Source organism: Delphinus delphis, chromosome 12, assembly GCF_949987515.2.
Source record: "Delphinus delphis chromosome 12, mDelDel1.2, whole genome shotgun sequence".
Taxonomy (NCBI): domain Eukaryota; kingdom Metazoa; phylum Chordata; class Mammalia; order Artiodactyla; family Delphinidae; genus Delphinus; species Delphinus delphis.
In genome coordinates, this window is record NC_082694.2 from 34,235,913 (window position 1) to 34,263,906 (window position 27,994).

General features: G+C 41.5%; 1 protein-coding gene across 2 annotated transcripts in view; it reads right to left on the bottom strand.

The window, feature by feature from the left end:
* MEIS1 (Meis homeobox 1) overlaps positions 1 to 27,994 on the bottom strand; it is a 135,934-nt gene that overhangs the window by 47,385 nt on the left and 60,555 nt on the right. For both annotated transcript variants that reach the window (XM_060026476.1, XM_060026477.1), the window contains exon 8: positions 12,535 to 12,680. In XM_060026476.1, the coding sequence (XP_059882459.1) occupies positions 12,535 to 12,680 (146 nt within the window). The remainder of the gene's footprint in view (positions 1 to 12,534; positions 12,681 to 27,994) is intronic.

Genomic DNA, 27,994 nt, shown 5'->3' on the forward strand with positions numbered 1-27,994 from the left:
CATTCCCAGATCATTGGAATGCACACTAAAGTTTAAGAAGCACTGCTCTGAAGAAGCAAAAGAACCTTCAGTTCTGTAGTAATTTCCATTTCCCAACTTTTTAGATGGTAGACTTTCATTTTTTTAAACTTACCATTTACACCTCAGTTTAACCTCCAAATGTGTACACTGTTAAATCTCCTGATACAGCTTCAGAGGAATGTTGTAATTACTACTGCTATGTTGTATGAAGATTAAAATCAGGAAAATATCCTCCATTTAGAACCTACAATCATTCTACTTCTCTCCATCATTCCAACCTAGCAATGTTTCCAAGGATTTGGTTCATCACAATATCACCTTTACATACTGATTTTCAAAACCCAGAGGCAGGCTGGCCCCTGTCTGCTTAGTCACGGGCAAAAGAAGGTAGGAATGATTGTCCGAGTTCACTCAGCATACGAAGGTAGTAAACAGGACACTTCAAGCCAACCCAACTCTCTTTTTCTGCAACAAATGGCACCTTCTCCCCAAAGAACCAGCATAATGAGTTCAACCCTCCAATTTATTTTGGTGTGGAAGCCAGCTGTGGTCCCTGAAACCAGTACTTAAGTACACTTTGCCTTGCTTCTCTTCTCATCTTCCTGTCTCTAGTAATCAACAATCCAACACTGGGAGCGTATTTCCACCATTTCTCTTGACATTGGTAATGGGAACAATGGATGGGAAAATGCACGCTCTGTGATGCTACCAGAAGGCTGGCCTTCTCATTCTCAGAGGATAATACCTACCATTTAGAACATTTCAACAGCCCGAAAATTCCCCATGTTGTGACGGTCAACCTATGTGACACGTGATCCATGTTGGTACAAATGCAAAATATAGCATCTAGAGCCCTGGAGATGAACTGAATTCTAATGCCACATTTTAACGGTATTTTACAGATTTTTCCAAAGTCTCTCAGCATCTACCCCTTAATTAAATCTAATTTGGTTTCCACATAGAGTGTTATGGAGCACATTCACTTCACGATACATGGAAGCTCGATATACATCATCTTTACCTCCCAACTACAGCCTCATGAAGATGTTTTCATGTGGGAACATTCAAAACTGATTTATGATGCTATTGCAACAACTAAGCAACTCATCTTCCAGTATAAATGTATCACCTAAGAACAACCTCACTGAAACATATAAATTCCATATATATTTAAAAATATTATTGTCTGTAATATAATAGAGCAGAATGTTTCAAAGCCTATAACCTTGCATGCAGAAGCGGTTTTTCAAGCATTAATACTTAAATGGGTCATAGACACCACATCTGTCATTCTGTCCTGAAGTCTATGAGGCAAAACCAAGACTATGCTGGCCTATTGATTTTTCTAGCATTTGCTTTAATTTACTTAACCATTGAGAAATCCATCAGTACATAAAGGGCAACTGTCCATTACTGCCTCATTTGCAGACATTCCTTCCCCTCATTTTTGGTAAATATTTCCCTTACACTGCTATGTGTTTACAGTGTAAAAACGAATTAGGAAAGTGCTCACACCTGTTTCTGTTCAGTAAGTGCTGCACTGACGTATATGTAATGTGCTTAAAGGTAGAAGATCTAGACGTTATTACATCTGTGTGCAAAGGGTGGTAAATTAGATCCTAATTACATTAACAGGGATTCTGCCTCCCAGCTTAAATTCTACATGAGCACTCTGCAAAAATCCAAAAGCTCTGCGGTGGTTTCTTTATGAGCTGGTGATTACAGCTACTTCCTATGCGGTCACTAAATATTCTGTTTACAAATAAATGAAGAAGCTTTGAGCCAACTTGCCAGGGTCATAATCTGTTTTTTTTCCTCCCCCTCCCTCTTCGCAACAAACCCTCGCCCCATATGCATGGCAACAATCAGAAGCCCTGGCTTCATCTAATTACTCCATCACATAATTTCGCAAATTGCTTTGTCACCGGGGAGCCAAGTGCAAAACACGCTCACAGTGGGATTTCAGGCAGCAGCTTTCATTTACTACTCATTCCTTGTTAAATTAAACACGAAAACACGAGTTGTGTGAAAGAAGTCAAAAAGAAGGCCTGCAAACGAGCCAGACAAGTATATCTCCTATTTACCATTTCTCCAAATACGTCGTTGGCAACAGGCATTGTGAACAGGAGTATCCCCCTTGCTTGGCTGGCCCATTCCTAGCTCGATACAGCTGCTACAATAGACCACAGCCGAAAGGTCAAGAGCAAACAGGCTTCTCCGGAAAGTAAGTTTCATCACGTATCAACAGGAAGCCTGGGCCTATGGTAAAAAATTTGACAGACTCAAGCCTCTATTCTTTACCCTTTCTGCTTTCTGAAGCGCCTGGCCATGATCCTCACATGAGAACGTGTATCTGTTATTAGATGAATGATGTTAAGCCCTTTGAAGGTATAGACAGTATCCCATATTTCCATTCTGGCTAGAAGGAAGGAACCCGACTCCACTCATCTTTAAAAGTTCTCCAATGGAAAGATCATCAATCAAGTTCATACGGTATTAGATGTTTTCCTTTTAAGTATTAATGCCCTGCACGTTTCTGAAACACATCAAGATAAATGCTCACCCATCTCACTAAGGATGTGGGTGGAAGAAAAAGAGTGTGCGGTGGGTGACATTACTAGAGGGAGTGAACCTGAGGTTATACCCCTCGAAGCTGACATTTTTATGTCAACAACTAAACACAGCCACTGGTAATTAAAGGTATTTCTCTGCAGCTCAGGAGCCAGCAGGGTCAGGTACCATTTTACACCACAAACCAGTCCTTTATGCATGTAGATTTACCAGCATTATCTGCACAGGGAGAAGAGACATTAGCAGCAGCTGTCTCTCTGCTTTTACACTGAAAATTCTATTCATACAGACAGGTGGAGTAATTTAAAAGCCAATGTGGTGCAATTTCGATGTGACTAATGTCACTGCCTACTAAAATGCCACCATTACCACTGTTTATGGAAACATTACTAAAATTACATTTTATTCAAAAGAATTTTAGGATTCTGGTTATTACTAGCTTGAAAATGATCAGACCTCAGTGTCATACCCCAGAGCGGTGGCTTAATTCTCCAGGCTTTAGCAGGCTTCTTTGCTGAGAAACGACAGTTGGATTGTAGTTTCAAGAGTAATTGGGGCTGCATAAGCAGTTTCCCCTATCTCCATAAAGCAAATGAAAGACATAGCTCTTTGGCGTCCTGAACATGTGACAGGCAAAAAATCTTCAAGGAGCTAAATTCTGTGTTCGAAGGGTTAGTCACGATTTGCATGAGGAAAGATTCCCCAAATCACTATCACACGTTGTTAGTAATACACACGGCTAGAGATTTACCTATTTCCATAAGGAAGGAGGGACAGTTAATGTTTAAAATCTGAAATTCTAACAATGTATAAATGATTACAATTGCACAAAATATCAATAGCTGCAGCTATGCCTTCTTTATGCACAGATATGTCTGGAAAAAGAATCTAGATAGGAAAGGACCTTCCTTGACCCCCCGTTACCAATAACCATCAGGTTGCACTATGAAGTTTTGTGCCAAACCTTCTGGCTCTTATTTTTATTTAAAAAATACTAATCAGCTAGCTCATGAAATGAGATTATAATTATACCTTTGAACTCCCATGATGGTGATTTGATTTGCTCTGTGTTTGGGAGGCAACGTGGTAAAAAGCACATGGAAATTCAAGGCAGGAGACCCTCCCTGGTTGCAGCTCAGCCAGTTCCTAGCTTTTGACCCTGAGAAAATTCATTAACTTCTCTCACCTTCATTTCTGTCATCCTGACTACCTTACAGGATTGTCTTAAGAATCCAGTGTATGTGAAAAGATTAAACTACAAAGCACCATAGAGACACATATTATAAGTTTATTTAGCCTTTTGATCAATTTTTTCCTTCAGCTGTTAACAGGACAGAATGATCCAATGTCAAAAGAGTCAAGCAATTAAGGGATCATTAAAAAAAAAAAACTTGGGAAAAGTAACATTATGTAGGCAGGAGATAATTGCATTTCTTTTAAAAATGAAATCGTCATTTTTGTGGAGTTCCTCCCCCAAGAAGTTTGGGAAACTGACTTTTCTTTAAATACGGGACAGGAATGATTCCTAAGCTTCTATAAACTGCAATAGAAATTTTCTACACTCATTGATCTTTCTTAGGATGAGTGTTCCTATTAACACCTCCTGGCCTCTGGATGTCCCAAGAACTTCCTAGGACACCGAATTCTCAAAGGCCATTCGTGTCATGGGAGAGCGTGTGGGCTTTACAGGGATGCTAGCGACAAAGTTAATGTGAAAACAGACAAAAACTGATCGCAGAATATTAAGAACTGAAAAGCAAAGATACCTAAATGGTTAAGTTCATATATATTGCCCCATTTTTTTTCTGGAGAGATAATACCAGGAGGACATTCAAATACAAGCAGTGATTTAAATCAAACAAAGGTCTCTATTTCAGAAGATTCTGAATAATCCATTATAAAACCAAGTAACTTGTGTCTCATTTGAATATCAACTAACTTAGGGTGCTTGCATTTACAACATCAAGTTACTTGAGGCCTATCTTTTCTTTAGAGTGTCCAAAGATAGAGCAATACTTCTTGTATTGGGAGCCACACTCCTTGGGCTATAATTTGCTGAGTGAAGGCATTTTGCAATAGCAAGAAAACACAAAATCTGAAAGGTCTTTGAAATGTTAGAAAATCGCCTGGCGTAATTCTTCCAGCTACTCCTCTGCTCTTGGAGGCTGCCCACAGGCCCACCAGGAAGTGGACGCCTTATCTGAGTGTTTGAGGGCTCTCTCCTGCCTCCTGACACACTGAGCTGAGTAGCCAGTCCACTGACGAAAGCCACCTTTCCCAGGCTCAGGACTCGCAAATGGAAGGACGAGCAGTATTGAAACACCGGCACGTTTGTCCATAGCAGTCATTTTGCTGTAAATCCGCACAATTACTATCATTACTACCTTGGAGCCCTAATAAAGCGATTTTTGCTGTCTCATGGCATTCAGTATACCTCAGGTAAGCTTGGCCCATAACCAAGAGGGTATTGTGACCATTGCAATGTGGTCTCCACTCTTTGCTTACCCTCTGGCATTGGCTTCCATCAGCAGAAACAGAAAAATTAGAGCCCTGAACATAGCTATTTAGGGGATTAAAAGAAGTAAAATGGATCAGTTTTTCCCATCAGGATTGGTACGGATGGCAGGGGTTCAGAGAGATTTGTCTTATAGAAAAATGCCCAAGTATATAGGGACATATATGTACACAGAGTCATAATCACACTTCCGTAAGAAAGACTGAGATGTGATGAGGATATTTCCAGTTAAGTCAAAGTCTCCTAAATTACATGACATATAGATTTCCTTCCCCTGGCAAAACAACCAATCAGCCAAACCAAACCAAAACACTGGAATCCTTCCTAAAACAAAACCACTGGATTGTCTGTCCATCAAACCTCCATTCTTTAAACCAAAGTACCTTCACTAGGAACCTTGAACACAGAAAGTAAAAAGCCAAACCTATGTCACAAAATATTCCTAAGGATTAGACTGAGTTAGTTTAAAAAATACGCTCACACATATGTACGTGATGCTCTAATTTTAATCTGAAAGATACATTGAGGAGGAGCTGTTTCATATTCATTGACTGAGTTTAGCGTTTTATCTTCAAAAATGTATCATCACTAAGAGGTATCAGAAGACAGGACATTGATATATGCATTGAAGTGTAAATGGCGAGCTAGTTTTCCAACAGTTATGTGCATGGGCAACCATCAACTTAATAAACTGTGCTTATGTGGGCACTTCTGTTTTGAACCTAGTCCTTCATTGAATCAACCCGATTAAGAGTATATCAGAAAACCTGGGCTTCCCTGGTGGCGCAGTGGTTAAGAATCCACCAGCCAAGGCAGGGGACACGGGTTCGATCTCTGGTCCGGGAAGATCCCACATGCCTCGGAGCAACTAAGCCCGTTGCTCCTACTGAGCAACTACTGAGCCTGCGCTCTAGAGCCCGCGAGCCACAACTACTGAAGCCCGCATGCCTAGAGCCTGTGCTCCGCAACAAAAGAAGCCACCGCAGTGAGAAGCCCACGCACAACGAAGAGTAGCCCCCACTCGCTGCAACTAGAGAAAGCCCAAGAGCAGCAGCAAAGACCCAATGCAGTGAAAAATTAATTTAAAAAAAGAGTGTATCAGGAAACCAAACTACAATGTATTTTTAACTTAGCCTTGGAAACAAAAGGAAAATTTTAGAATAAGTTGACAAATTGCCAGCCGGACGCTACAAATGTCCCTTATTTAAGGCACCATATAAAGGCACCAACCATCAGTGAAATGAACAAACCATTTGCCTGAGCACAAAAATCTCAATCACACCCCGAAATTCATACAGCCCCAATCCGAGTTCATCTGCTTAAGAGTCCTACGCACCTGGATAAATGAACACTTTTAAAGTTGGACTTTTGTTTTTACTTTGGATTGTTTTTTTCCCCCAATGCCTCCTCGTCAACCGACTGTAATTCCCCCAGGTCAGAGGTGCATAACTAGGATGGGGAAGAAAGGCTGGGGCAAAGCGAAGGAGGTGTGCGGGAGGCTGGGAGGGAGCTCTGCCAGGTCACTAATGGCCTCTGGGGCAACAACTTGGAGAACAGGCTGATGCTTCGCCTTTGATCTTCTAATTCACAATGATCATTAGTATTAACTCCGATTCTTCTGGGTGAAGAATTCCAGCTGTAGCCTTTTCAGTTTACCTGACCTAAGAAAATTCATCACGCATCCCATTAAGATTTCAATAACCAGCTAAGAAAAAGAAAAAGGCAGTTGCTCCAGAATCTAGAAACCACTCGCTTCATTATTAAAACAGGGTTTATATGATGTATATTACAGAAGAATTAGGGCATTCCAACATTACCTCCCAGTCATTAAATAATCTATTCCATTCTCCTCCTGAAACAGATGACTCCCAATTGGGTAAAAGATATTCAGGGTCCTATCTAATCAAAGTTGAAATATGCTATCTCCAAAGTAGCAGAGATCTTTTAAAAGTAAGATAGAGAGATCTGTCATCTAAGCCTGTATTGATTTCGGCAAAGCCAAGCTCTGACCATCATCATGACTAAAGCCTGGGAAAGTGACTGGTAACCTCGTGTAAGGAAAAAAAGTAAGAACTGTGAAGATATTCTTCTTACGTATTTCAGAGAGCTCATTTTTGTTATGGGACATGGGCATCTGAAAGGAAAAAGAAATCTTCTCACTCCTTCATACTAGTTTTCAAGTATCTTAATTTAATAAGGTATCTGTAGATACCACACAATGAAAAAAGGATCAATGTTAGCTGCCATCTCCACAAGCCACCCTCCCTGGCTCAGGCATACGAACACGGAGGACTAGTTAGGACTGTCTTTCCCAAACACTTTGCACTACCCTGATTGACATTTTAGGTCAAAGTTCAAAAATATAGTCTTCCTGCCTTGCTACCTTCTTAGAACTAATGGTAGCTGAAGGATGCTAACTGGTAAGGCACAATAAGAATATTCACTGTTAAAACTGGCCAAGAATAGTGGTGAGGGATAGGAGGAGACATAGAAATGGCAGGAGAGGAGCAAATTCCATCTGCTACCTAACTACGTGCCTCTGTATTAGTCCTTATCTCTGTGTCTGCCTTTTGACTTTCCGCTCACCTTGATCAACAAAATGGGTTATCTGGATACCAATGAGAAGTACTTTTTCATTCTAACAATAATTCGTAATGTTTAGAGAGCAGTTCTTCCAAAATTGCAGGCAGAGATTTGATACTAAGATGTCTCCACCAGATCTTGTTACCAAAAGCAAAAACCAATGAAACAACATCTGTCTCTTCTAGAGCATTCACTTCCCAATTCAATTCCATTTGCTCCACTCTTAGAGTGGCGGACCCGCAGGGCACTTTTCATCTAATAGTGTTTCTATGGCAACGCCATTCTCAACCTGGAAGATTCTACAACCCCTCACTTTGGCTTTATCCGCATTGAGAGGAGAGTCTTCTAAATCAGAAATTGAGACATAAATTTCGCAACAGAAAAAAAAAAAGTATTTTCCAGGCTAGAAGTCGAAATAAAGAAAACAAAATCAAATAGCAAAATGTGTATATAACCTAGAAACAAAGTTTGTCTCTATAGTACCCAGTGGGTCCTCAAGGTCAGTGAAAGGAAGAGGAATCCAAGAGAATGTGAATGAAAGTCAATTCACCTTCAGGATCACCTCTCCTACTGGTCAATGCCGAATGAGTCACACCTTGAATGGTGTCTTCACCTGAATTTGCAGGTATGCATTTTAACAACCTCAACTCTCCCTAACTTTTCAGGATTCCTAGAGTACACAAGCTCCATGCAGGAAAATATGTCACTGCATATTTTCAATAAGAACCATATCAACCCCTTTTCTATTTAGATTATATTTACAATTGCAATATGTTAGGGTAGGAAAACAAAAAGAAAAAAGACCCCTGATTCTTTACCTTAAACATTGTATTTATTCCTTCTCTTCATTTTTACTAGCCCTTAGGCAGATATCTCTGTAACGCTATGTAGCAAAATAACCAGTAATATGCAAAGACATCCAGCTTAAACATTATGACATAGCAGGTTATATTTACAGCTGGAATAATGCCCTTAGGAAGGAAACAAAATCTTGATGTGGCATATGCCCCTGAACTGATCATGACTATATAGTGACTCACACCCAAATATTAAGTACTTTCTAATTGTTTGCAGTAATTTGTCTTCAGGCAAATGCGAGCATTTCTATTAATACGTCCTTTTATTTTCTTTCGAATTCTCTCTCATTATCTAAATAATGTCAGTCATTCTTTTCAATTCCAGGGAATAGTTTCTTTCAGGAGAACTTCTCTAGCTATCAAAACTGGCAAAGGTTCAACTAAGTCTAAGGTGGAAATTCACATCACTGAAATTTCCTTTTACCCCATAATCACCAAAGTTTAAAACCTGTTTCCTTTCTCTTTTATTGTTTTTATTATATACAAGTATGTCCAGTTTAGCTTGCTAGAGACTGTGAGTCCAAAAATGAAGCTTTAGTTCTCTCTTTGGAGTAGTAAAATGTGCTACTGATTAAATCTACCTGTGACCAACTACAGAAAGGCACATTTTTCTTATGCAGCTGGGGTGCAAATCCAGAAAGGTTTTTTTATTCAGGGCCTATTCTACTCCTCTAACAAACAAATGCTGAAAGCCCTTTCAAAGGCAGCTTTTTTAACTGAATAAACTCAATGAAAAGATTGACCCATTTATTTGAAAAAGAAAAAAAAGATAGCAATTTGCTTTCCAAAAGGTGTATGAGGTTTTATAATATACCTTTGGCATTTAAAAAATTAGTTTTTTTACAGTTTGCTAATAAATTGTGATTGCTATTGTTTTAATTAGCCAGAGTTTCAGTTGCCCTTTTATATTTAGCAAGATTTCATAAAGGATCTCCTGGATAAGTTGCATTAATCATATAGCAAGAATGTGATCATCTAAAATTTGTACACAGTCTTCCAAATGAATTGTGCATCCCTAAAGACCTCTCAGAATTTGAAATAAATTTACTAAAGAATTAATACTGAGATAACAGTAGTTACTTACATTTGGACAAATAATAATAAAACTCTCTTTATACGTTTTCTCATAGTATTTATTATAATCAGCTCTTGACTATAAGTATTACCTAAACAGTTTATGCATTCTTTCAAGAAGTATAATGAGACAAGGAGAAGGCTGTTCCTTGGAACTGGAAATCTATCTACTCTTGCAATTGGAGAAGAGGGACAGAAGGGAATCTTTTTCATTGGAAGAAGGAAAGGGGGAGAAAATTTAAATATATCTCCTCACTTTGCTTTTTAGATGATATTATGAGAGCTTCTGCTTTTTAGAGACCGTTATCATTATCAATATTTTTGTATGAGCAGATGGCAGCGGAGTGGGGAAGGAGGGTGGAAATACCCAATGGAAACCAGGAGACAACGTCTATGAGCATTCTTAGAATGCCAGGGAGACATGGACAAATGGTTTCCCCCTCAGGGTAGTGGTACAGGCCAGCACCGACCCTCAAACTGAAGGAAATTAGCCGGACCTCAAAAAATCAGACAGTTCATGAATAATTTCTGTTGCAACTGCCCCAATAATCTATGGACCACAAAAAGCACTGCAATGCAGGTAAAGTCATGCTGGCTGTTAAAAAGCATTTTGTTGTTGTTGTTCTTTTTTTTTTTTTTTAAGAAAATAATAGAGCTCTTGGCAAGGTTCTTCACTAGGGTACGACCTAGAAAACCAGGAAATAAGGTGGATGAATAAAAGAACTTGCTTCTTCTCTCCTGATTCTGTCTGAACTAATATTTGATTATATTTTACTCAGGGGCACCTCAGCTTCGAGCGAAGCCAAAACTCCTTTGCAGACTGAAATGGAGGCTGACGAAGTCTATCTCTTTTTTTTCTGTTAGTTTAGGAAATAGAGTTTGGTTGTGACTTAGGGTCAACCTGATTTTGTCCCCTCCCCCCGCTCATCCTCAGGTTAGATCAGGTTAGCTGGTTGGCTCCAGTGACGAAATACCAGCACGGCTGCATCAGCACTTTTGCCCAATTGTCACTTCTTATCTCCCGCTGACTTTAAATGCCGTACTATCTATCTATCTATCTATCTATTTATTTATTTATTTATTGCGGTACGCGGGCCGCTCACTGCTGTGGCCTCTCCCGTTGCGGAGCACAGGCTCCGGACGCGCAGGCCCAGCGGCCCTGGCTCACGGGCCCAGCCGCTCCGCGGCATGTGGGATCTTCCCGGACAGGGGCACGAACCCGCGTCCCCTGCATCGGCAGGCGGACACTCAACCACTGCGCCACCAGGGAAGCCCCCGTACTATTTATTTTTCATGCTATGCCCTCTAGACCCTAGTCCTTCCCCTCTCAGTCAGCGGTGGTCAATAATCCTCAGCAGCAAACTTGCACAAGGCAGATCTCAAACTATCCACATAAATGCAACAAGTGTCAGGCAAGTAATGGCACCCGAATCAGGTTTCAGGTCAACCTAACATGATGTTAAAATCAGCTGAACCGCCTACATCTTTAACTAACTACCAGTATTAACCACCCCTAAAGCTGATTCCAAAACTATCAGCATAATCCAGCTACTGTTTGGAATCGTGGTGGGAAGAAGAAAAGGAAAGAAACTATTTTTTAGTTAGTTCTGCCGCTCTCGGTTTTTATTTTATTTAGGGGTGCTGGAAAATCTGGATTAATTTATAGCCTCGAGTATTATTGGAGGCACAGCCTCTGTCCAGAGGAGCTGAACCAGCTTGGTCTCCCACATCCTCTGTTTGTCTCCCTGTATCAATATAAGTCACTGAGGAACATGGCTTTGAAAGTGGGTGAGGATGTGAGGGTCAACAGGTCTGGACACATTAGTGACAATGCAGAATTAACTTTGATACTGAAGGAGATCAAATGAGTTTAAGAAAAGCAAACTATGCTAAAAATAGTAACATAAAAGGTTTGCTCCTAACATTTCTTTAAAAAAACAAGATTTTTAACATTCATTCATTTTAGGCTAGTCTATGCTACGACCTGTCTAAATTTGTCCTTTGTCCCTAATATTGGAAGTACCCCTGGTCAACAATTTTGTTGATTTTTAATATATTATTTTACCCATAAATCTTCATTTCATCTTCTTCCTTAGATGTCATTAAATCAGTATGCACTTCCAAAAATATCCACCAAAATATTATGATTATAAATATTTTGAACATGAAATCCATTCAGAACAATAACCAAACAAAACAAATCCCTCGGTGGCATAAAGCCCCAAATCTCCAGTTTCTCACATCTCCAGGAGAATTCCTGCAGTGAAAACAGCAATACTCACACAGACAATATAAACTGTTACTGGGCTTGAGAAGTCACAAGGGACTACACAGGAAGAGCTGACTCTATATTGCTGTTTTCCTTTACAGTTCTAAATACAGGGACAACTTTCACTGCGCAGCTCTGACTCAGATGAACGTTTTGTAATGGCAGCCAGTACATTCAAACCACTTAAGAGCAAATTATGTGAGCAACCTGCCATTGCAACAAGATTTAAATTTTTGCAGACCATTCGCCATAAAGGTCCACTAAAGCATTGGAAGAAATTAAGTCCTTCTCTCTGGGGTTTGTCTGACTTTGTTCTTAGTGGGACCTGGTTCTAGGTACTTGAAGAGTCACACTGAGAAAAACAACATCATTAACATACATACTTAAAGTCACAAGTGCACATGAACTCCTAAACCTTATAACTTACAAAAGTGAGCAAAATCGCAATAGCAAACTTCAAATAAAACTCCTAATTTGGGGTATGGATCTCGGAAACAAGTGCTAACACCTCTGTAAGAACTGTGGGCACACAGTGACTTATGAAATATTCCAAGTCCAGAGGGATCATTTTTCCCCCCTTTTTTCTATCAAAACTGGTTCATTGTCCATATTTAGTTTACATATGTCATTTAGAATCCACTTACTGTTAGATGCTGGAACAGCCACGCCCTCATGATATTTGTGGCTACTTTGGGAAAGATGCCACGCTTTTTGTGACGCTTTTTGTCCTTATCTGGATCATCATCGTCACCTGTGCTGGGGGAAGCTACACTGTTGTCCAAGCCATCACCTGCAAACATAGTGAATCAAATTTTGACTGATGCTACCTTAACATGCTTTATTCAAATAGAATGCCTTTGGATATAAACAAAACCAAAAGAGCAATATCAATGATTAATAGTTTATTTGGTACTCTTTTCTTTCTTTCTTTCTTTCTTTTTTTTTTAAGAGAAAGAACAAGGTCTAGGCTCAAAAGTAGTCAGGTCTAAGGAACTTCTTCCAAAGAACATTGGAAAAGGTCAAAGGGAATGGAGGGGAGTATCCAATCTCTTTAGTAGCTTTGTTGCCATGGTAATTATTCAGATGTGGATAGTGGAGACATGTTAAGTATAACTCCTACTGGGGAGTTAAATATGGTGGAAACCATGAGCAGAGGTGCTGTCCATGCCTGGGTATTCAAATCCCACATAAAGTCATTGATGTCAACTTGTGAGAAGATGCATTTAAGACATCAACTATTTCCATAAGTGATCTATCTTAAGACTAAAGTAGGCCATGGAAATGTAGGTAACCCATCATATAAGCAGTCTGACATACGAATGCTTCAAATAGAATATAATTTTTCTTGTCATAGAAAGAGAGCATAAAGTTTAGTAAGGGAAAAACTCTTGAAATCGATTTTTAATTAGAAAACAATGACTATTTAAATCAAATAGAGGGATGTTAAATGAATAGTCAGTTGGGACTGTATTCCCCTAATAATCCAGGCAGTTTCTGAAAAATTTCTTCTAGATTTAAATTTTTCTCACCAAAAAGTCACCTGCTTACACATTCCTATACACTGGATACTACTTTTCCATTGATTTTTGTTATAACATTTAAGTTGTTTCTTCTAGATAATTTTTTGGCTCTGTGACACAATAAGATAAAGAACGTAGTATTCCTTTTAAAATGGCATATTGAATAAGAAAAAAAAAAAAGTGAAATTTCAGTTCATATAATCACACTGTCCAAAACAAGTCATAAGGTACAAATGGAAAGTAAACACTTGGCGTTTAGGCACAAATGTTGAAAGGGAAAACAAGAGTGGACTAAACATACTACCCTAAAAAGTAGCTTAGCTTTTGTCAAACTGGTACCCCAGCTCTCTCAGTGGAAACTACTGGCTTTTAAAAAGGCACAGGTCGATCTGGGCCCAGAAAGAAGAGTTCGAGTGGCGAGGCTTAACAATGAGCTAGCACACTCCCTGGGTTTACTGGGAGACCCGTGCACATGGCCCAGAGAACTCTGGTAAGACTGCACATGGGAACTAGCCTCAGACTCCTTTGGATCGCGTCATGAATTTCTGTATTCCTTGCTTCTTTTACCTAAATATCCTACACAAAAAAAGAATTCTCTGTTTTTAAAAAAATTTTATTGATAGTTGATTTACAATGTTGTGTTAATTTCTGCTGTACAACAAAGTGACTCAGTTATATATGTACACATGTATATTCTTTTTCATGTTCTTTTCTATTATGGTTTATCACAGGATATTGAAGAATTCTCTATTTTGATTTCAGTTATTTCAGTCGAATCGAAAGTAGTTAGGTTGTCATTAATCAGTTGTTCTTAACAGAGTTCCCTCAAGAAACTCCTCCCGCCACCCCTCCCCCCAAAGGAAAACTGCCCCCTGAATTACCTTGACTTGTACTGAGTTGAAGTTTAAAAACTTTGTTGGGTGAGAGACAGACTGATTTCGACATTTCTGCTAGGATGACAGCATATGCCACACACACAAAACTTTTGCAGAACTTTTCTGTTGAATTTTTATCAAATTAAAATCCATAATTTCATTGTATTCGATGTTTTGTTGACAAAAATCGTATATTCTGTGAAAGGTCCATGGAATCATAGCTGTGTTCTCAGTGAAAAAGATCATAAAGACCCACAATTCCCAAGCCCTCACTGTATCAATGAAGAAAGTACTTGTGATCCTGCTGGATGATTTGCTCAAGGGGTTGGTCCAGGCAGGACGAGACACCCACATCCCTAAACCAGGGCTCCTTCCACCGCACCGCACCTTTGATTTGCATACCCAAGTGGTTTTTTTTTTTGTTTTCTTGTGTTTTTTTTTGCGGTACGCGGGCCTCTCACTGTTTGGGCCCCTCCCTTTGCGGAGCACAGGCTCCGGACGTGCAGGCTCAGCGGCCCTGGCTCACGGGCCCAGCCGCTCCGCGGCATGTGGGATCTTCCCGGCCCGGGGCACGAACCCGTGTCCCCTGCATCGGCAGGCGGACTCTCAACCACTGCGCCACCAGGGAAGCCCTACCCAAGTGTTTTATAAGGAGTCTCCTTGGATTTGCCTAATAAATTCTTAGAAAGTCCAATATTTAAAGAGGCTTTTTATTCAGAGAAGCAATTCACCATATAAAATAACAATTCATTAAAAAAACATGAGGGAAAAAAACGAACTCAAAAGCATTTAAATTTTCAGTGGGCTAATCCACTTTCAATATGCAAAAGGTAACCAAGGAAAAGAAACATATTACTTGATCACTGATTAAAAAGCTTCTGACCTAAGGACACAGTTTTTCACCACCTCGCCCATGATTGTTTTCAACCTTAAAAAAAGAAAAAAAATAGCCTTTCTCTCCATCTCAAAACCCCTTCAGATTAATTTAGCAGGCAATGCCTCGTGCCTGCCTTGAAGAGAATTCATTGATAATTTATGGAAATATCTACTATAATCCAACGGAGATGACTTTTTTCCAGCTTTGTGCATCAATAGATAATCAAGGCCTTAAAGCAGCCTTAGCTTCCCATTACCTCAGGCAAAAGAATTCCTGAAAGCGTGCCTTGAGGGCACCTGAATTATATACTGCATTAGGAGAGGAAGGCTTTCTGCATTCCACGTGTAACACTCGCCAGAACCTTTCCTGTTTATCTCTGCCATATGAAAGCAGAAGCATTAGGAACAGAATTGTTTAAGTGAAGACTTATGTAGATACAATGGAGAAACCTTTCAAGCAAGAGCCAGATCACCCCCCTTCAGTCCCTGGCAGTGACCTCTCCCGAATAAAAGGTTTCTATTACATCATTAGCTCAAGCCAAAAACAGCCTTGGCTTAATGCTCAGTTTGTTCTTCCTACTGTTTTTAGGCAAATACAGCTACTTTACTCCCATCTGGGAGGGAAATTACACTGCTGGGTTGTAATCTAAGACAAGATTTTCATTGGAAGCAAATGCTTTCAATCCAGTGTAAATACTGGTGCATGTTCAGAAAAGCCTAAAACAATAAACCCTGCTCCTTCCCGACACAAGTTAGGGAAATGGAGAGGATGGGGAAGGAGGAGAGCATAATAAAACAGACGATTCTCAAAGCAAACACTTTCATAGATTTTAATAAATTGTTTAACCTCTTCCACTTTCTAAAATGGAAAATTGATCTCGAAACGTCTCCACCTCAGAGGAAAGTCTCAATGGTCAATTGTACCTTGCACATTTCCATCCACTCTGCAATTTGATACAGTCACCTCTCTGCGGTCTCTGGAGGATTTATTTCCTTTTTATTTTTAAGATCACTAAACAAACTTGGAGGACCGCCGGCTGACCACACGGCAGCAGGCAGCAGCTCTGAGCCACATTTGTAAAATGTCAGCAGTGACTTCATTCCTGGAGCTGACTTCTCCTGCCACCAAATGAAGGCAAACTGAAAAGGTGGAAATAATCATAAAAATGATGCTAGTCCATAAACAAGCTTACAGCCTCATTAGGATAGCAGTAGGCTCCAGTGGGTGATTTATGCTCGTTTTGCTGATGCTATGAGGAAATGCCATAGGGCGACTTTAGCCAATTGCTAATGCGTTCTGACAGCTTCTTAGCAACTAGTGCAAGCAACGTTGCGGCGTTTGCTAGTGACAGAAACCGAAAATGTCATATTATCTGCCCATGTGTCATGAAGTCCGTGTGGCAATTAACTAGCAGGCCAGTGACTGAGGGGCCAGAGGCTCCTGAAAATGGCCTTTGGCTATGCAGAGGCAGCCAACGGGCGCTGAGCCGCACACGGGCCACATTCTAATGCAGAAAGCTACTTCCCTGCGACTTCCCTGGCTCTGATGAGACTGGGCCACTCAAATTCCCCCTCGTCCCCTCACTGAAGTGCCACTCCGGGCTCCCTTCTCTCTCTGGGCACTGGCTCTGGCGCTATCAGAAGACTCTAAAGTGATCTGCTTTGATCTGATCGTCCAACTGGCTCCTTAATTGGCACTACCTGTTTCTGTGCTCTTTGGACACTGGATTCAAAGGTGCCAGCTATTTTTCTGCTCTCTCACAAATGAGTCTAAAAGGATTTCAGATCATTGAAGCAGACTCCTGGCCTGTCAGATGGCTGGGAGCAGAGGAACTCTGGGCAGCCACAAAACACTGTTTAAAAAACACCAGGCTTCTAACAAGCAGGGGGAGAATCCTGGCCACACTTTTCAGGTTGCGAGCTCTCGAAACCATGCACTATATGTCAAACTGTCAAACCTTTCAGCGTGGGCCATTTGCCCTTTCAAATAATATTTAAGAATTGTTTTTACAAAATTTTATAGGCCATGGTCTAGTGAAAGAGGCCAACCAACAAAGAAAGGAATTTGTACTACAATTCGTCTATGGACAATTTCTTGTGAGACCTGGGCCCGTCCCAGCGGAGCAAGGCAGGTGACCTGTGACAGCTCCCAGGCTGTCAGAGAGCTCAGATTTCAAACATGCTCAACTCAAACATCCCTGGTCGCCTATTTAAGCATGCCCAGGCATTTAGACTGCGCTATCTCGTGCCTTTCAAGGCAGGATAAAGCGGCATTTATCGTATTCAGTCCATTCAATGGGTCAGACTGACCGTGTCAGCGGGGGCTCCTTCCCGGCAGGTCAACGTCTGACTCCCATTTTTCTCTCCCTCCTAACTCCCTCTCTCCCTTCAGGACCACCGGTCCCCAAAACCTTTTCTGAGGGAGGCAAAAACAAAACCCCCAAAAGCGCCTGACATTTACATCACAAGGGCTGGGCACTTCTGGTGGCAGTGGGCCAGCAGGTAGAAATAAAATGGGCTGTCCATCAGAGGGTTCTTTATGCCACAGAGGCAAAACTCCTAATTAGGGAGATGAACTTTCAACTGCCAGGGCAAAAGAACATGTAAGGTTGTGGACCCTCCTGTTTTGCTAGAAACCAAGCTGGAAAACACCCTGCTTCAAGATCATTTCATTGACAATTTGGTAGCGAGACTCCATGGTTTCGGGCCACGTTCTCTCCTTAACCTTTACTTTTCTCCTCTTCGAGTGTTTAGAAATAGAGTCTTTTTCCCAAAATGTACCTAGACTCAAAAATCAAGGCCAGTTATAACCGTATCTTTCGATACTGAGTCGATTCTGTTGTGCCTTGAAAGCTGTTTCAATGGTCAGTGCACAGCCCTCCGAGGACTGTACAGCTCATGTTATGAGGCGGCTACATTTTCATCCAATATTAAGGGTTTCTGTTTTTCTCTTGTCTGTTTTCTCACATAGCACTTCTCCGTGAGAGAATATGGCCTTTCGTCCCTTAAATGGTGTGTAGAACATTCCCGCCTTTCTAGGGGCCCCTGGTGCAAACATCCCCTCGGTATGGGGAGGTCGGGTTTCCTTTGTAGTCGAGCTATCTGGGTGTGCCAGGTTGCTAGGAAAAATGTAAAAACTACCCCAAACCCACTTCTCCAGATCCTGGCTGTGTCTACTTAGCCAGAAGTCAGAGGGGATAATGTTTCTGTGTTATGTTAAGAGGATAAATGGTGAGAATTATAACAAGCCTTTCTCAGGAACCGGCTAGAATACTTCAGAGGCTTTAAGGAGGTGTTTTGTCTTCATTTAGAATGTGTAATAGCTGCCAGAATGATTTTTCTAAAACACATATCTGATCGTATAAACCTGGCACTTAAAATCCTTCTGCAGCTGCCCTTTGCCTTCAGGATAAAGGTCACACTTTTTAGCCTGGCGTAGAAGGCCTTTTGTGATCTCTCTCCGGGGTGTGTTTGTTTGCAGCCCGTCTTCTGCTGGTCCCCGGGGGCACCGCACTCGACGCCCTGCCCCCCACCCCAGTCCTGAGCCCACCTGACGTTCTCGGGATCTCACTGCACACACAGATCTCTCACACCTCTTTGTGTTCCCCTGTGCTAGTCCGTTTCCCTGGCAAACTCCTCTGTGACCTATGAGGTTCGGTTCAACTGCCATCTCCTATAAGGAGTTTTTTTTGGCGGTACGCGGGCCTCTCACTGTTGTGGCCTCTCCCGTTGCAGAGCACAGGCTCCGGACGCGCAGGCTCAGCGGCCATGGCTCACGGGCCCAGCCGCTCCGCGGCATGTGGGATCTTCCCGCACTGGGGCACGAACCCGTGTCCCCTGCATTGGCAGGCGGACTCTCAACCACTGCGCCACCAGGGAAGCCCATCCTATAAGGAGTTTTTGCTGGACTCTAACTCTCTTTAGTAATCCTCCCCAGTCCGGGGTGATTTTTCTTCTCCTGACATTCCTCCACCCAAACACACTTCATACTCTACTAGCACTGTTCATTTCCGTGTATGTCCCCTCAACTTGATTATAGAATATTGGGAAAACAGGGACCTGGTCATACTCCTCACTAAGATTCTCTAACCCCAGGGTTACCCCTGTGTACAGGGTACAGACTTGTCAATTGCTTATTCAGTGAATGTGTGAATGCATCTTTTTTTCACTGTATGGAGAAAACCGTAGTTTCAATTTCCCGCTGTTACAATTCTTTTTGATACACACCTAAATGAAACTCTTGAAAAATAGTCACCAATGAAATTCAATGAAACGTAAGAAAACACTTTTTAAAATGCATTCTCGGGCTTCCCTGGTGGCGCAGTGGTTGAGAGTCCGCCTGCCGATGCAGGGGACACGGGTTCGTGCCCCGGTCCGGGAAGATCCCACATGCCGCCGAGCGGCTGGGCCCGTGAGCCATGGCCGCTGAGCCTGCGCGTCCGGAGCCTGTGCTCCGCAACGGGAGAGGCCACAGCAGTGAGAGGCCCGCGTACCGCAAAAAAAAAAAAAAAAAAAAAAAAAGCATTCTCCAAAGCTGGGAAGTTTCCTTAGAATTTTTAAGCTCATCTTGGACAAGAGATGGACGAAGAGTTAAAGTATCAGACTTCTTTATAATGTTTACCATAACCCTTTAGAAATACACCCCTACTCCCTGCAATTACAACTTAAATCTATTTACCTAACTAAAATTTCTTGCTGTTTCTCCATTTTTCCTGAGTTCACCTTTTAAAAAATAAAGCAAAAGTTATTTGTCTCCTTCTGCATTTTCCCCTCAATGAATTAATTATACCACTCCCCGCACCCTTGACACACCTCTCAGTTTCACCCCAGTAAAGAATCTCAACTGTCTCTAAGCAGACAATTTGACCCTGAGCTCAGACTCCAGACTCAGACTTTATAGAAATGGTACAAACACAAAACTCTAGAACTGTGGTTTTGCCTTGGTTTTGCCAAGTCATTGTGTCAGTCTTTCCCACAGCATTCCTCCACACCTGTCTCAGCAATTCTTCAGCAACAGGTTATCTGAGGACATTAATATCTGATACTGTTACAGATTGACATGTCACAGAATCCCAGGAAACATTAGAAAGGTTTTTGCAAGATAAATGAAAACATAATACAACCTCATAAGTCTTATTAAACATTTTCAAAATAAACAGAGTAAACTTTCTATATCTTCAAATCTGAGGCCAACAGACATATGTAATAGTCTAAATCCAATGGTTAACTTCTACATTTAACTTTAATTAGGGTTCTGTTAGCTCAGCCTCCGTTTTGTATCTCTTCTCATCCTGAGGTGTTGAAGGTTTCCTTGTTTTCAGTTCAAAGGGATTTTCAGTTGATCAAAGGTAAGCACACTCTCATATATTTTATTTTATCACCATGTCTTTCCTGAAAATTTTGAGGTAGTTCCTTTGGAAACCAAGATGAGGTGTTGTTGGTACCTGCCCTGGCAGTGCTAAGTCCTAGAAGGGGCTTCACAAATAACCAATGGGACAGATATACCAATGGCACGGATCAAAAAGATGGAGCTAAGGTGAGCAGGGGAGAAGATTAAGAAGGGCAAGCTTTAAATAAACATATTCTTGGCACTTATAAAAGAAATGTCTAGCTACGCTTCCAAAGGTTGGCTTCACAGAGATTCGCTATGAGGCTTTTCCTTTCTAGTTGAATTTAGGCTTGTTAAACAGTGACAGATATCTGTCAATAGCTAACCACTGTGGAATGAGCTCACAGCCTCACTCTGCCCTTTAGTGGACTCCTGACATCACAGAAACCCCAGGGAAGAGATGGAGAATCAGAGCCTGCAGGCAGGAGCTCTCTCTATGAACCTACTGCCCCCTTTCCTAAAGAGTAAATATAGCACTTAAAAGGGAGCTCTGGGGCTTCCCTGGTGGCGCAGTGGTTAAGAATCCACCTGCCAATGCAGGGGACACAGGTTCGAGCCCTGGTACGGGAAGATCCCACATGCTGCGGAGCAACTAAGCCCGTGTACCACAACTACTGAGCCTGCGCTCTAGAGCCCGCGTGCCACAACTACTGAGCCCACGTGCCACAACTACTGAAACCCGCGTGTCTAGAGCCCGTGCCCCGCAACAAGAGAAGCCACCGCAATGAGAAGCCACCGCAATGAGAACCCGCACACTGCAACAAAGAGTAGCCCCCGCTCGACGCAACTAAAGAAAGCCCGCATGCAGCAATGAAAACCTAATGCAGCCAAAAATAAATAAATCAATAAATAACCCCCCCCCAAAAAAACAGTAATTCTAAAATAAAAATAAAAGTGAGCTCTGGATATGTAACCACCTTTTGTACAACCTGTCACTCCTATCATTCATTCATTCATTCATTCATTTAACAAAAATGTACTTAATTCTTACTATGTCCCAAACACGAATGCCGACCCCCTAGAGACACAAATGGTGAACCAAACCAGAAAGAGTCCCTCTTTCTATGTGCTTTCCAGTTAGAGGGCATAGACGTTAAACAAAATAGTCACAGCAATAATTGTGCAACTGTACTCCATCAGAAAGAAACATAAATCTTTGAGTGTGTGGAACAAAGGACATCGACTGAGGCGGGAGTGATCTGGAGCAGAAGTCTGAAGGGTAGAGAAAAGTCAATTAGGTATAGTGGACAGTCTAAAAGGGCAGAGGGCAGGGAAAGTATTGCAGGCCATTGGAATCACATGTACAAAGGCCCCGCCTGTCTGGGGGAAGCATGAGACAACCACAGTACTGGGACCTGGGAAAGCAGGGACAAGAGGAAACTGGAGAGGTAAGAGAAGCAAGACCACACAGGGCCTTGGGGGCCATAGTCAGGATTTGGGTGCTCATCCCTAGGTTTCTAAGAGTTGTGACCTCTAAGTGTATTTCCGTGGGGTCCCCAGTGTCCTTTCCATTGCATGCCCTGATATTATATAAATTTTACCACATAAAGCCTCATCCTCCAGTGTCTCTTTTAGTTCCACCTAGCAAATCCCTACTTTCCAAACCAAGATTGGAGAATGAGGGACAACGGACGAGCAATGAGTCTATTCAGGTAGATCCCAATTTAGGCACCAATTATATTCTGAAGTTAATTTGTAAGCAGGTCTCTTGGACATTAGAACAAATTTTCACATAGAAGTCTGTTATGAATGGTGATAGTTTCCAATTCTTGTTTATCAAAAGCCAAAGTAATGCATTAAGTGAATGGAGTTCTAACTGACATGTGAGCCCTGGATTCAGGAAGTCAGAAAGTGCAAAAATAAGGAGGAAGATGAGTTCCTTCTCATATTTCTGTGCATAGAGTCGGCCTAGGAAAATATTAAAATATATATGATTGCCTTTAGTACCTCTTTTTCTGTATCTCTCCTCTGCTACGTAGCTTTCCTTTCCTGGACTTTCCAAGTATCCCAATGCCTTGTAGAGGCACTTGGCCTCCCAATTACGGTCACGTCACCTGGACCGATTCTATTCCTGCTATGAATTAACACTCATCATCATCATCTCCCGCCAATCCCAATAACCAGCCTTTAAGTCTACTTGACCTGAGCCAGAGTTTAGGTAGCAAGCAACCTGAAAGAATTAGTTCGGACTAGGAAATGCATAACTGATGCCTCCCTCACCTTCCCAGAAGTACTGGCATTTTAAAAAGATTTGTTCATGTAAATGAATCTTTAATGGCAGAATTTCAGGAAGAGAAATAAAGTGTCTAAAAATACGTAGCTTGTGTATTTTGATCAGTGGATGCCAATCTTTCAAAAAAGCCCAGTGTCACTTTCCTAACTGATGATTACATCCTGCTATCCCCTTCCCACCCCAATCCCCTGCTTCTATTTGGGAAGTCACATGCTTCTGAACACCGCACGGTTTCTCACAGAAACTGTGATGACAGTAAATGAGTCCTGTAGATGTAAAGCATGGAGGACAGGAGTTAAGAAATCCAAGTTGGACGTGTGTGTGTGTGTGTGTCTGTGTGTGTGTCTGTGTGTGTAGGTCGTTCATAATTTGGGTGTTTGCAACTCGGGGAGGATTGCCAGCCTGTTGAAATACATTGGGAATAACTTTCCCATAAATCATGCATTCTGTGAAGCTTCTATCTTCATTGTCAGCTCAAATCATGCATGTAAGTGTGTGAAAACTACGGAAAGAAATATATTAAATAACCGAGACCCAGAATGAAAATATCTGCTGGATTTTTACAGAATACACAAAAAATTTTTTGTTAAAATTTTAATGTGCAGTTGATGGGATTAAAGGAAGAAACTGGGCTTTCTAAATTCATGGAAAGTAAGATTGTCAGTTGGAGTCAATCAATAATCATATTTATAGTTTACTTCAGATTTAGTTTATCAAAGTGTTCGTACAAGTAGAGTACCATGGACAGATAAAACATACACCAAAAATCAGATAAATTTTCCACCTTTTTTTTCTTAAATCATTGCACTTTGTTCTTTTGAGATAGGAATATCTTTTTCTAGTAATTCAATATGACTTTTTGACTTGAATTCCCCTCAGGGGAACAACAGCAAATTAGTTGCCTTCACACAGAGGACAAATAGCAATGATGAATAAGAAAGAAGAAAAAAACACACAGTTTACTCATTTTTCATCCATTCAGCATTTTTTTTTTTTACAACTGAACACCATGGAAAATCCCTGCAAAAACAGCATAACTTCTTAATGAAGTCTTAGAAACTTCAGGATGTGCGCGCCCTGCAAAATATTACTGAAATCTATGTATTTATAGTAACAATAAAACAAAATGGAAATCCCCGACCTTTTTCTAAGAAACAAACAGAATACACTTCAACTGCAAAGGTAAAACAGTATAAAACCATAAACTTTTGTTCTGAATCAACATCTTAGAAAGCATTTTAGGACCCAGTATTTTGCCTATTTTTTTAATATTACAGTAATGTATGACAAGTTCACTGCTTGAAATATTCTGCCCCCAAAATATTAAATATATACTAATGAATGGTCACAAAGTTCTATCTAACCATGAAAATAAATGTTTTGTCAGTAAAAAAAACAAAAAACAAGAACACCAAAGAAACACAAATGCCACCCACATATGGGATCATATAGACAGGCAGAGAGACAGACACAGACACACACACACACACACACACCCATTTATTTTTGTGATATCTTCAAAAGCTTGCCAGATAATTTATTTTTAAACTTCTATATGCTCTGCATGTGTATATGTATATTATGTATATATATATGTGTGTATACACACACACTTTTACACAGACAGGATAACATTTATTTATCAAAGAGCTCACTTCAACAATTATGTAGGATACAGTTAAAAGTAGGATTTAAAAAATATTTCTAGCATAAAGATGAGAAGCAGTGGGTGACTTCCCTCATGGTCCAGTGGTTAAGAATCCGCCTTCCAATGCAGGGGACGTGGGTTCGATCCCTGGTCGGGGAACTAAGATCCCACATGCCACGGGGCAACTAAGCCCGCGTGCCGCAACTACAGAGCCCGTGCACCGCAACTACCAAGCCTGCATGCTCTGGAGATCGCGCACCGCAACTACTGAGCCTGCAGGCCGCAAGGAAAGATCCCATGTGCCACAACTAAGACCCAACGCAGCCAAAAATAAATAAATAAATACTTTTTTTTTTTAATGTTAAAAAGAAAAGATTAGAAGCAGTGGTTCTCAATTTTGGCTACACGAGGAATCACGTGGTAGCTTTACAAATGCTGATGCCTTATGCTATACCGGAGAACAATTAAACTAGTATTTTGGAGGGTGAGAGTCCGGCACTAGTGAGTTTTAAAGCTCCGAGATGATTAAAATGTACTGGATTAGGATCACAGATTAAATGTGGTAAAGCTCATAGACTTTTCACAGAGAAATGACCAAAAGTCCCTTAATCAGAGTATTGTTATATTTATTTTAGACACAGTTTTTAAAAGTTTACTCATCTGGTTTCCTGCCTTATAGTTTGCAGGCTGAAAGCTTTGTAAAAATATAGGATTATGAAGAGGCAAAAAATAAGCACCTAAGAAGTGTAGCACAGCAGGGCCCCTTAGCATTGGGGAAAGCAGCCCGATGAACGCCAAACAGGCTGTATAAACAGGAAAAGATATGGTGCAGGGCCATAACTCATGGACCTTCTGACTTTCAATTTTCTTTAAGTTGATTATAATTAGATATGATAGGGCATATGTGTAGTCTGGAAACACTTTCATTAAGAATGTCCCTAAATTTTTTAATATTTAAAAAAGTAGGATTCTGTTCATCTGGACCACATCACTCTTGAATGACTCCAGATAAACCAGGATAAGGTGTCTCCATTCTGTAGGAACTCTACCCCCGTGTTTGCCCTCTCTTCACTGGTCTGTGTGGCTGGATGAGCAGAGCCTTTGCAATGAGCGTGACATGGTTAAATGCGGGGCACCAGTCCACCCTGACTTGCCCTGGCTTCCCGGGGATCTTCCCTCCAGACACTCATGGGCACTTCCCTCCTCATCCCCTACTGATGCCCTTTTATTCTGCTCTCAGTTTATAAGGAGGTACGAGGTAAGGTCATGGTGTATGCAGGAAGGGCACCAGGGCAGCTGAAGGTGGATCACCGTGGATGAGAGAGTGAGACTCACCTCCTGGGGCAGAAGTTGGAGCAAGAGGAAATGCCACGGGTCAGGGAGGAAAAAAGAGATGATATTCTGCACAGATTTCTTTGCACGCAAAGTCAAATGGAATGAGGTTGTGAAATGTAGATTAGCAAGTCTTTGGGGAGAATGAAGAGATTATTAAGTATAGTGAGCAGGAAAATGGGCAAGAAAGAAGTTGGGAGTTCGAAAAACAATGCAAGTTATTCTCTTATTTTAAGCCATCTAAAAATCCAACAGTTCCTGAAAGAAAAGGTTTGAGAATTGCTGGCTTGTGTCTGTGACGACACCTAACTTTCTCTCCTCTGATTATCCAAGGCTCCGGTTCTTTTGTAGACTTGTGGTGCCACACACACCAATCGCTCAGTTAATGAGGGACAGGCACCTGCTGTTCAAAATCAGCACACTCTGAAAAGTGGCGACTTGACTTTGGTGGGCATAGTAAAGATAAAACTTTTTAGAGCAGTGCCATCCCAACTTCCATGTGTATTACATAAAACACCAGGGATCTTGTTAAAATGTAGTTTTGGATTTAGTAGGGAAGAAGCCTGAGATTCTGCATTTCGAACAAGCTCCTAGGAGCTGCGGATGCTGTGCTGCTGGTCCAAGGACCACAAGCTTCATCCCAGCAAGGCTCTGGAGCATCTTTCCCCCATGGGCACCTAAAGCCAGCAAGTCTGCTGGGTGCATGCGGATGCCTAGCTATAGTGCAAGATGGGGACAGCCTCCTGTCCCTCCACACAATGAAATGTACCTGCACCCGCTGGACAAGGCTGCGGGCAAGGCTGTTCAGGTCCTCATTTGAGCAGGCAACCCACTGACTGGAGTGTGGAAACAAGCCAGGATGTCTCCCACTGGCGACTCGTTTCTCTGAGTGCTACCGCCCTTCTCCTTCTCATCTCCTCAGCATGTACTATACCTCGCTTCTTGTCTCCTACATTGGAGAATAGTTTAGCTTCTGGAGTTGGATTGCCTAGGTTCATAAGAGTCTCATCTTCCCCGTTAATAGTTGTGTGACCCTGGGCAAGTCATTTAATCTCTCCAAGCCTGAGTTTCACCCCTGTAGAAAAAATGAGCATAGTAATAGTACTCATACCTTAGAGGTACTGGCAGGTGAAGTAAAATAAGCTGCCTTCATATATACAACGGAGTATTACTCAGCCATAAAAAGAAACGGAATTGAATTATTTGTAGTGAGGTGGATGGACCTAGAGACTGTCATACAGAGTGAAGTAAGTCAGAAAGAGAAAAACAAATGCTGTGTGCTAACACATATATATGGAATCTAAAAAAAAAGACAAAAAATGGTTCTGAAGAACCTAGGGGCAGGACAGGAATAAAGACGCAGACGTAGAGAATGGACTTGAGGGCAAGGGGAGGGGGAAGGCTAAGCTGGGACAAAGTGAGAGAGTGGCATGGACATATATACACTACCAAATGTAAAATAGATGGCTAGTGGGAAGCAGCCGCATAGCACAGGGAGATCAGCTCGGTGCTTTGTGTCCACCTAGAGGGGTGGGATAGGCAGGGTGGGAGGGAGATGCAAGAGGGAGGAGATATGGGGATACATGTATACGTATAGCTGATTCACTTTGTTATACAGCAGAAACTAACAAACCATTGTAAAGCAATTATACTCCAATAAAGATGTTTAAAAAATAATAATAGTAAGTTGCCTTAAGTGTTTAACTCCACACTTGGCCGTGGTGGCTCAGCTCAGTGAACGCTAGTCTCCGTGGTGACTTGCTATGGAGGACATTCTTTGAGCAAGGGGACATTTATCCTGATCCCCTCACCCCAAGCAGGCAAACAATCATTGCCACTCCTGTCATGGTTCCTCCTCCCCCCATCCTGTTCTCATTCCCAGGAGCCAAACTTTTCCAAAACATATACACCCACTCTCCTAGCATGGCAGGTCCTTTCCCTTTTTTCTTTTCTTCTGTTTCCCCAAAGAACCCTGTAGTGACACAGAACTCTGTGAGTGGGCTTCAGAGTTAAACAGGTGAGCAGTGCAGCCTAAACAGTCCTATCGCATGAACCTGGTAGCCTATGGCTGAATGGTGGTATGCTGGAAACAATTTTTATTAATATAAGTTCTCACTTCCCACACAAAACAGATTATGCCCTCTGCTCTCTAAATAATATTTCTGTGGCAGTTGTCACTAGCAAAGGTTTTTGTTCTTGATTTACAAATACGGGGGGGGGGGGGGAAGTGC